This window comes from Gasterosteus aculeatus, chromosome 18 (genome assembly GCF_964276395.1).
Source record: "Gasterosteus aculeatus chromosome 18, fGasAcu3.hap1.1, whole genome shotgun sequence".
In the NCBI taxonomy this organism is placed as follows: Eukaryota; Metazoa; Chordata; class Actinopteri; order Perciformes; family Gasterosteidae; genus Gasterosteus; species Gasterosteus aculeatus.
The window spans coordinates 10,117,462-10,128,914 of record NC_135706.1 but is presented as its reverse complement, the minus strand read 5'-3'; the positions used below and the strand labels follow the sequence as shown (position 1 = coordinate 10,128,914).

General features: G+C 42.2%; 1 protein-coding gene across 1 annotated transcript; it reads right to left on the bottom strand.

Moving 5' to 3' along the window:
- Positions 1–7,858: 7,858 nt before the first annotated feature.
- Positions 7,859–11,230, bottom strand: kcns3b (potassium voltage-gated channel, delayed-rectifier, subfamily S, member 3b). Its single transcript, XM_040160745.2, has 2 exons — positions 10,972–11,230; positions 7,859–10,354 (listed from the first exon to the last, which is right to left on the bottom strand). Exon 2 carries the CDS (start codon positions 10,348–10,350, stop codon positions 8,866–8,868), a length of 1,485 nt encoding a protein of 494 aa, XP_040016679.1. The 5' UTR covers positions 10,351–10,354; positions 10,972–11,230; the 3' UTR covers positions 7,859–8,865.
- Positions 11,231–11,453: the final 223 nt, after the last annotated feature.

The following is an 11,453-nucleotide window of genomic DNA, read 5'->3' as shown; positions in this document are numbered from 1 at the left end:
TATCACTGTTTATTTTAATGGACCATACGTACACCTCAGAGTGTGCTCCTTACCCGTCTGCAAGATGCATGTTTTTAGGTTGTCTCACGTCGATCAAGTCTGCCTTGATAAACAATGGCTTGCAGCTGCTTAAAGAAAATGAAAGGAAACATACTGCATTTATTCTTTTACAGCCAAGAGTTAGATGAGAAGATGAATTTGTCCCTGTAGGTGATGTAGTGTGAACATTGACGTTTAAATCACTTTTGCAGTGCTTTGTCAAAAAAGGTATTTTCAGAAGCGGCTGAATTATGGGATTCTCTCCCAAAGCACTAATACAATATGATGTATGCTACTTATTGTGTACTTCGCATTTAAGAGGAAAGTAAATTTAAATAATCGCACTTGAAGTAAAATATTGAAGTAGGCGTATTGAGCAGTTTTTCCACTGACATCATCATTCCCACAGAGAAAAGAACAAGGAATGGAAGCTGGATTTGGGGTCCATAAATCACTATGCAAACATCATCTAGCTAAAACTTTGAACTCTTTTGAACAGAATGCCTTAGATCGACACGGAGTGCTCCTTTGCCAAACCTCCTCCCTATAATAAAGTCAATTTGGTTTATAAGAGGAGACCTTCATTTGTTTTACGACTCAGCAAAATGAGCAGCTTGGGTGGGCACCTTGCTCATCTGGGAGTGAGAGAGGTGGTGGCCGAAGCCAAATGCACACACTTACTGTAAGTGATCTCAATCCAGCCCTCATTTCACGACTCCTGCCAATCTTCCCATCAGAGAAGAACTTTTGGCCCCTATTCAGGAAGTCAATGCTTTAACAGAGACAATCTATACACAAGGTCCTTATATACTGCTTAAAACGGCTTTGCTGCTTTCCAGGGGAAAGAATGCAGAAGAAAGACATTTTCATGGGATTCTAACCGTGTGCATCAAAGTGACTCCTTCAACATTCACCACATCAGGACGCTACAGAAGGTGTCACATAACTACAGTGACACAAACTGCATGAGGTGTATGGAATTTGCTGTGAATAAAACAACTTGTGTTCAACATGCCGGGAGGAGGATCCATTTACGGCATCTTGTCCTTTAATTTAGCAGATTCCCTTCAACCTTAAAAGGCGGTTGATCCCCCACATGTAACTATGCAAATAAAAGTGTCTGTGTTAAACGTGGTGATGCGCGATGAATACATTTGAGTCTTTCCCCATTGTAAGGATACTTGTTTAGTAGATCAGTGATGAATCACTCAAAACAAGCGCTCCTCTGAGCTGAAAGCTGATATACATAAACCATATCAGCGTATTTCACTGTGGGATGTCCCCCTCAAACCTCTGAGCCGACGCTTTTCAGATACGCCGAGGCGCTGGTCCATCTCGCCGTGATAAATCGCCAGACCATCCGGATGGATGGATGGTCAGTCATCCATCATGAAGTCATCCACACGCAGCCTTCACCCCTCAGAGGGGCAGTTGATGAAGTGCTCGTGATGCGCTGATTTGTCTCTGATTCCCTGCCTTCACTATGCCCCCCCCCCCTCCATAACTAACCTGCCGTGATGAAGCCCCCCCCCCTTGAGCATCCGGGCGTGATAGATTCAGGCTAGGTCAGCCACAGGATGTACGGTGGAGGACGCGTCCTGATTGGTCGGGATCATGTGGTGTTGTGATCGATATTCTCGGGGAATCAGTGCGCGAGCTGCGCTGAGGGTCCAGCTCCTCCTCTCCTACCAGTATTCAGCATCAGATCATGTACTTTATTTATAAATATTGAATTCATTATGTAGGAGAGGAGAGATCAGAGGTCTGAATTATAAATAAAATAGGTATAAAGTATATAAAGTTCACTTTCGTTCACTATCTTCAGTGCAGTTGATGGGCTAAAATGTTATTTCCAAAACAGCCCTTTAAACAAATCAGTGGGTTTAAATATTTTCCTAAAGCTCGAGCTTATCAGTACGCCGAATTTATCGACTTCACGACTTAACAGCACAACTTTTAGTCTTTGATTTCTTTGACTGTATAACGCTAAAAATCAATAGCGCGCGTACAAAATCATAAATTACAATCTTCATCCTTAATGGCGGAAAGTAATTTGACAGCTGTGATTTAGTGACAGACCCACTTTTTCCTCACAGTCCTGCGTAATTTCTTTATTTTGACACATTTGTATGCAGAATGAAGACGACAACGCATTTATCTTCTTACTTAGTCTTTATTGTACAAAAAATGAGCATTTTCAACCTAAATCAGACTTATGGTCTCCTAACGACTGCACTGTTATTTCAGTGTTATTGCCCCCCCACAGTGTTATTAGGCAAATCTATTGCTCCGTCCAAGAGTGCTTTCCCTGTTTACATATCCAGGTAAATATGTCTGTTACTCGTGTTCTTCCCTCCGGGCTCTTACTTCAACTGAACTAAGAATTTCACAAACGTCCTTAGCTGGGCTCAAACATAAACAATGATGTTGATACGTGCAACATGGATTTTGTGTATTGATTTTAGAAACACGTTATATAATACGCTATTAATGTCACGAGGATGAAGTGAAGACTGAGTCAGCTTGAGTTTCTGCCCTTCAGTAGAATGTCGTCTGCATTTTATGGACTTTAGTTGTGATTGTATCAGGAACTGATACTGAAGTTAATCAAGCACACGTAAATCAATAGTCTGCTGCCCACAGCGAATAAGGTGGGTGCGTACAGATTGATATCTCAGGGAACTGCAGAATCCACCAAACTAACTGAACAAAATAATGTTATGGGTCAGACTGAGACCGGGATCCTGGTTGCCAGCAGCATTTTATATAAAAATTAACCCTCAAATCAAATGCGTGAAGAAAAAACAGTTCCAGGTGAAAGAATATGAGCAGAATTAAAAAGGACGGAAAGGTACTTTCACCTCTGTGAATGACACTTGCAGCGGCATCAATCATCCCGGATGAAATCTATTTCACAAATCAATTATCCACAAGGTCACCTCTTGCTACTCGGGGCAGCCGCTGGGGCACAATAAGAATCAGCAATGCGGCGGCCAATTGCCCTCTTTACATTATCCACAGAGCTCCCATAAGTGCTTTCAGTGTATATGTCAATTTCCGTTTTTTTGTAACTGATACTGACACTAAAACCTGATTTTAGGGAAGAGACTGAGAGCTCGTAAATTACGTAACCTTTTAATCACAACAGTCAGCAAAGACAAAGACAAACTGGAGCGAGCGAGCGAGTGAGACTTTAGGGGTGATGGAAAGATGTTCCTTCATTTTTACATTTTTACTGTGTGATTTGTAGATTATCATCCCAGCGGCATAATTATCTTTTAATGACAGATGCACTTGTTCTATGGTCACCGATGGTGTTTGCTGCTATATCAATGCTGTGAAATACCGAACAGAGAAACGCTACGTCAAAGTCTGGGTACGTCTTGCACCACTCGTCATAGATAGATGTTTAGACTGCGTTCGAGGTTATGTTTAATCTCTGTCCTTTTTTATTTTTTAAACATTTCTGCAAGAATTGAGAGCAGTGGTCATAACATTCAAGTAATTTGTATTAACTTTGAACGATGGATGTCACCCTCCATCCGCCAAATCACATTTCATTTCTTGTTGCAACTGCCAGACTCCCCACATGCATTCATCTAGAGATGGTGCAGTGAAGACGTGTGCTCAAGATTTCAATAAATCCATTTGGAGAGAGATTAAACCATGCTGCATAAAAGTAGGTAAACTGCAGCAGAAATAGAATTCAATAAATCGGATTCTCATTAATTTTGAATTAAACATTTATTGATGCTCTGAAACGCTGAGTGGACACAATCACATAAAACATGTTTTAAACGGCACAATCGGTCCTCAAATGACCGCAAAAACCTGCAGTCCAGGTTGAAAAAAAAATGCTGCAGTAACAATCACACATCGCCGATGCTTAAATGCATTTTTTCTTTCTTTTTCTGTGTAAAATCAATCTGCTGACTGGCGGAAAGCCGCATTAATCATGAAGCGAGTCTTCAACCTTTATTGGAAGTGCGTGTGGCTGATGGCGGTGTACAAGGTGAGGTCAGGAGAATTTCAGTGTATCCACGTGGTGCTTCACAGAACATATCTTTCCCGTCTATCAATAACCATCCTCCTGATCTCTGGTGCCCCCTCCCCCCTCTCTACCCATCCTCTCTTCCTCTAATTCATTAGCAGGACTCGGAGCCCTCCTGCACTCTTTTACAGCCTCCATTAAATCCTTTCTCTCTCCATTGTAACTCTCTATGATAGCGAGCGCGCCAGCTCATCATCCGAGCAAAGAGCTGCAGCATCTTCTACATTTTTCATCTTATCGTTTCATCGTTACTTAAACCCGGCTCAGCACTCTGAGACACATTAAGAAAATGTAAATTAAATTATGTAATGCTTGTGAGTGTGATCAACACTTTGAGATGTAAAGTACTAGAGGTTTACATTTCTTCGTACCTGCTGTGAAAGAAAAATACAAGTGGACCTGCAGCTGATAAAATACCACATAAAAATAAAATGATTATTTGCATTATTCAAGAATATAGATAAGCATCTTTTTTTAAATATACATATATATATATATAATATAAATACATGTATTGCAGAGTGTCATTATTGCACATAGTAGCAATCAATAATGATTGGATGGAAACTTGTGGGAATCTGAATCTACGCATTCTCCCTATTGCTTGTGTCCTGTGTTGTTTAAAGCTCAGCAACAACCTTGAAGTGTTAAGGCTGTAAACTCACGAAACCTGTCCAAACAAACTGCAATCGAATCACTCTGCAAAAGGAAAATACCGCAGGTCCCAGAGGAGCGGAAACTGCTGAGAGTGCATGTTGAGGACAGGACCCCCCCCAGTGAGACGGATACCAGGGAACACGGGGATTATCCGCTTATCTGCCTTCATAATTGCAGAGTGTATGACTTTAATGGCGGTCAATGAGCATGGCTAATGAGGGTACTTAAAACGCTTCAGCCTTCTCTTGTTGTTAATGGGATACGTCACACTGCAGCGTCCAAGGTGAGGAGAAAGTGAGTTTGGTCCTAGCTGAGGATTTTTCAGCTCAGGGCGCTTTTACCTTCTTAGATACAACTGCCCCGAAAGCTACAACACCAGGTCAGATGCAGCGAGACGTAGAACTCGCCTGAAACAACACGATAAAAAATAAATTAAAAAAGAGGCAGAGGAACACAAAACTGTCAGGGAGTTGAAAAAGAGTGTAGCCAAACAACCCAGAGTGATAAGGTTAAGATGAACGGGTTAATATGCTTTTCATCCAGGGGCCAACGTCAGGGGCTCATGAGCTAAATGTACATTTTCATCTCTGATGGACAGTGTCCCGTGTTTGATTCAAGCAATATACAGTAGTTATTCAAGAGCAAAACTACAAAAGTTCCTACAAAAAGTCTACATCCATAATGTGTTGTCAGATTCTCGAGTGTGAATAAAATATATATATATATATATATATATATATATATATATATATATATGGTGCACATGTTTTGAGCACATTGAGTCACAGGACACCATTTTAAGGAGCAAGCGGTTTTATGCTTCTCAGGATCGTTCCACACTTAAGTTGTATGCAGTTTCTTAAAATATCAGAAAAAGAGGTTCCTTTCATACTTTCAGGATGAAAGTATAGAGATTCTGACCCAATGAAAAAACACAAGCCTTAAACAGGTCTATACAGTCAGCATCGATGCAAAGGGTATTTAATAATTTAGCAATGTCTCAACATGCCGGTCTTTTCCAGCAGGAGAACACGACTGCTATTTTAAAATGTCGATCAATTTTTAAATATGTTTTGCAATGTGGCAACTGCTTGCATGTCAACGTGTTCATCTCCATGACAACTGAGCAGGTAGCGGACAACTGCAGTAACACGTGGCTCATTGTAAATAAAAGTAGACCGATGCACATAGGTTAATCATTTTAACTGAATTAAAGCAGATTTATATGCTGCTCAGCCAAAACTCAACCTCTGTCAGAGTGATCATTAACCAAGGGCACGCAAAATCACAGCGCCCATCCAGCCTCGCTGCAACAAACCTGCATGGGAGAGAAAAGCAGGACCCAAATATAAACAAGAGTGGCTTCTTTTCTTCTTTTTTATCTGACCTTGGCGCTGAGACCACAGCTGCTGTAATGTCTGAGTGAAAGTGACTGTCTGTGCTCTGCCCATGTAACGTTATGACTGATCCAAATGCTGCAGATTGGCTTGAGCTAATGGGAATGTTAGTATGAATGAGTCTGTTGTTTTTAGAGTTGGGTCAATATCTCAACAAACGTTTTCAGATATTCGAGATTTTCAGATAACTGACCATGTAATGTAAAGTCTGACATCTGCTTGTCCTAAATCCATGAAAAGGTTTAAATGCAGTTTGAATTTGCTTTTAGACAAACTAGATTTGTTTATAATGCTTGGAGTGAGTTGGAAATATTTCATAGTGCTAACTTAACCAATGCTAATTTACACAACGTTTCGTGAGGTTTTGTCAATAATGGAAATCTTAAAATCTTTCCTGTTATGATAAATACATATAAACCTCGAAGTTGTATAAATAGCCTATGTATAAATATAACCAAAATGTTTGTGGTGCAATCTGTTTTGATTCATCTTCCAAAACCTAAAGCAAAGTAACGTGTAGAATTTGTCATTTGCTGTTGTAAACACAACATTTTTTATTTATTTAACCTTTATTTAACCAGGTAAAAGTCCCATTGAGATCGAGATCTCATTTTCAAGGGCGACCTGCAGCACACGTCGTTAAAAAACAGCCATAAAATACATATACATGACATGAGTAAAACCACAGTACATTTGAACTTTGCCGCCCCAGAGACACCAGAAGCATTCAGCATTTTCACAGCTTCCTTTTGTATGTGTGCTTACACTCTGGCGCCTCTTCAGTTTTTTAGAAGTTTACGCCCATGAGCCTCCTAAAAAAGCAAATCCAACTACCTTGAACATTCAACACTCGTTCTTTGAATATTACAGCTGGTGCACTGCCTTCAGCTAAATTTCACACAACCAAAAAAAAAAACCCTTTTCCTTCTGCACATTCATCACTGTGACCTTTTCCTCTGTGGAAGGCAGAGGGACAAATGCCTCCATGGACCCTGAGGCTTTATGTACACACGGTCACACCCGATAACAAATGTCAGATTTTGTTCATAAAAAGATTTACACTTGCTCTTCAAAGTTTGAAGCAGCTACACAAACAAGGCTGTCAAGGCTTCCGCGCTCTAACTCTCTTTCCCTGTTATCGATGTCCACGAGACTCTGCAGAGGCACCAGTGCAACACCACAAGATAAGAGACATTACTGTCGGTATTCCACTCATTTCAAATAAATGGCCGGTAATTACAAATACACATCGCAAAAACAATCAAAAAATAGAGCTTGAATAGAGTTCATTGATTTGTTTTTTTCTTTATTAAAGCTAACTGGAGTCTCTCGGGGCAGGAATTCGATCGCTCAGTGACACCTTCTATCCCGGTGATTCAATGCTCCACTGCATCCAATCAGCTCGGGTTACGCCAGCATTATAATGGTCAAGCAACTTCAACGCAATGAAGGTTGTTGTTTCCTTTAAAGAGAGAAAAGAAAAGCCTGAAGGGGGAGTCTGCAACGCAACTCACATGGTCGGGTCTCCAACGCTGACATTTTTGCTGACACACTCACTGTGACCTTTTCAGGTAATTTGCTTTTTTTTTGTTGCTTTGACTCCCCCCGGCTCCTCTTCTCTTCATGCAATGTATATGTTGTTCCAAAAGCAACTTAACCCGAATCCCCTTTTTTTGAGTCAGTAAATGACAACGAAAGTGATACACTATTGATCTCAGTCCGATTTTGTTTATTGCAACAAAGGTTATTAGATTAGCAATCAACAGAGTACAAATAAAATAATTCTGCAACTGCATTGAAAACACTAACATTTCAGGTTGAAATGAATACATCTTTTTTTGCTAATAGGCAAAGTGAATTTGCAGCTATTAATTGTCAAGGTCAACCTTCCTTCCTTTAACCTGAGACATTTACCAGGGAATAAGAAAGGCTGGCTCAGTGATCGGCCTTCCACAGACTCACTTGAGGTCCTTTCATTTTATTTGTTCTAATGTCTCCCATAAAGTACATTTCACCACTACTTTGTGGTTCTTTATATTTATATTTTAGTCATTCTAGTTACCAACATATGACGATAGATAATTCAATCAACCAGAGTTAAAATCTTTAACTTATGCCATTACAAAATTGAAAGGAACGACAATTTCTCCACATGAATTTCTCTTAAGAGTCACCAAGCAAAAAACTGTCCAATAGAAGAGTTAAATAACAATAACCTGGGATACTCTGGAGCATCAATAATATTGCATAATTTTAATATTGCATAATATTGCAAAAGTGTAATTAATTCTGTTCATGCGCGCTTGTCTAACATCAATGGACTTCGAGATCTATAATACCATTTTGAAACATTGAACACGTTGTCATTCTTGTCGTTCCAGGCTTTCGGCCCAAATCCCAGTCTGAACTTTCACAGAGAAGACAAATCAATACAGGACATTACTTTGAGAAAACATTAACATTATGGCCTCCTCCATGCATCATCGCAGTTTTCTCAAGCAGAAAATGGGCTTTCAATCCTCCAAGCGAGGCTCAGATAAATCCCTCTAGGTTTCCTGGTTTTAGCGGCGCTGCACATTTCATAAGCTCCTCCCATGTAGAAATTCTAAGAGAGACAATCACAAGCATGGGGAAAGGCGGGGTCAGCAATGGAGAAGCCCTGAGAGACACACGAGTGACTTTCAGTCATAAAAGAGAGGACAACTGTGAAATGGCAGAATTTCATTTTGCTTTGTCATTGTCGTACAGCTCTAAATCCTGGAGACTAGAGGCATCTGTGGTGTCACCCGTGCTGCTCACACTGTTCCTCAAGGCGATACTTCCGATGAAAGGATACACGCTTCCTGTGAACAGGTCTCTGATGTTGTAGTACGGGAGCTCGGGGTCTGGTCTTTCAGGCTTAACGATACCCTGCTCCTCAATGGCTTTGTTTCTTTGATAGTACTTTGAAAACTTATTGAAGATGATGGTGATGGGCAGAGCCACCACCAACAGGCCACAGACGATACACAAGGTGGCCACTATCTTCCCTGCCAGCGTCACCGGGCAGGTGTCACCATAACCCACTGTGGTCATGGTGATTGTGGCCCACCACCAGCCTGAGGGGATGGTCCCCAAATCTGTGTTCTCCACTTCCTTCTCTGCAAAGTAGATGAGGGCTGAAAAGATGGAAATCCCCACCGAGAGGAAGAGAAGGAGCAGACCCACCTCCTGGTAGCTGTGGCGAACGGTGGCGCCCAGCGCTCGCAGCCCGACGGAGTGGCGAGCCAGTTTGAGGATCCGTAGAATCCTCATGAGGCGGAGAACCTGCACCACCTTCGCCACGTTCTCCAAGTCCTCATTCTCCTCTGCGGCCTCTTCGTCGGCCGTTTCCAGAGCGAGAGTGGCGTAAAACGGCAGAATGGAAGCAACATCAATGATGTTTAAGGGGTTCCCAAGGAACTTCCTGCGGGAGGGCGCAACGATTAGCCTAATGATGAACTCTGCAGAGAAGCCGGCAATGCAGATCTCCTCCAGGATGGCGAGGACAGGGTCCTCGATGGGTTTGTCGTTATCGTCCACCTGCTGATACTCTGGCATGCTGTGGACGCACATGGCAACGATGGAGGTCAGCACCAAGCCGAGAGATGCCACGGCGATGACCTTTGAACCCCTTGAGTGGCCTGGATCCTCCAGCCTGAGCCAAACGTAGCTCCTCACTTCTGAACACCAGGCACCTTTGAACTTGGCCAGGTCTTTGTCGAGAGCGGAAAGCTCTTCAAAGGAGGAGTTGAGGCTCGGCTGCTGCTGGTCGTCGCTCCTCACGTCCCAGTCTCTGTCATCAATGTAATCTTTCCTCTCGTGGTACCAGTAGCTACAGCAGGGGCTTAGGTGGAGCTCCTGGATCCCCCAGTACTCGATCTCCTGGCTGAAGGAGAAGACGCACACCTCCTCCATCATGTGGATACGTCCCGTGTGGTAGAAGTTGAGAACGCTGAGGAAAACGTGGGGATTCCTGTCGAAGTAGAACTCCTTCTCCGACGGGCCGTAGTCGTCACACAGCTCGAGGATCGCCGCCTCGCTTTGGCAGCGCAGCAGACGGGCCAGTCGCGTGTGAGGGAAGCGCAGCAGCATGCTGGGATCCACTTCGCGTCGGACCCCTCCGACGTTGAGGAGCACCTGGTCCTCCTCGTTCCCCCCCCGGTGGAGGATTTGCCCGTACCCCATTGTCCTGACAGTAAAAGAAGAGACATTACGACAAGAAATGTGGCATGCCAGTTTCGAATACAGATTGTAAGTGAATATTTGTTATTTCACTTTATCTTATTTCATTCTGTTTTATTCTATTGCACCAATCACCAGGACAAATTCCATGTGCAACATACGTGGCAATAAATGTCTTCTGATTTCCAATTCTGTAGAGAGAGGTCTATTGAGACATATTTAACTGATGAGCACATTTGTCCTTTGCATGAAAAATAAATAAATTACACACACACACACACACACACACAGAAAATGGCTTGAGCTTGAGCTGGAGTGAAGAGGTGACGTCCCTTCTTCCAATGCTCAAGCACGGCTTATCATAACAATCAAATTACAGAGGAAATGGAGTGCAACAAGTTGAAACTGAACCCACACATCCTTTCAAGCAACCATTAAAGCCAAATAATGTTTCCCTGCATGTAATAATTTCTAATTGTTCTATTAAAACACGATATAAAACCGCTCTGGTTTCCATACCCACTTATACATCAACAATTCTACTCACCAAACCCTAAATTACAAATTAATCACTTACTTCTAATTTGACTAAAATGAAATGCAAAACACAAAGCTGAAACGTACCAGCACCCGGGGCTTTTCTTTCCATGAAAATAACTTTCAGAAAACACGTAGGTCTTCACATTCTTCTAAAGTGGCAGATGGAGGGTCGGGTGGAGGCAGCGCGCTGCTGCTGCTGCTGCTGCTTCACGAATGGGACAAGAAGAGCTGGGGGCGGGACAACGGCACGGAGGCACTTAGTTGCCTTTTACAGGACAGTGGGTGGTGGGAGGGGGGGCTGCACAGGCGAACACCCTGCTGTAAAGCTACACGGCCGTTTTTTTATGGCTTTAACATACATAAATATATATCTATATATATATATATATATATATATATATATGTCATATCACGGTGTGCCTATAGCTTGTTATTCATAAAGGAAGCTGTAGACTACTCAATCCCTGCTGATCAATCCCTGATTTTGTGTGTATGATCATATATCCCTTCATTCTTATCAAAGAGTGAACATGGAGTAATAATTGTGCTTGGGGTTTCAAAAACGT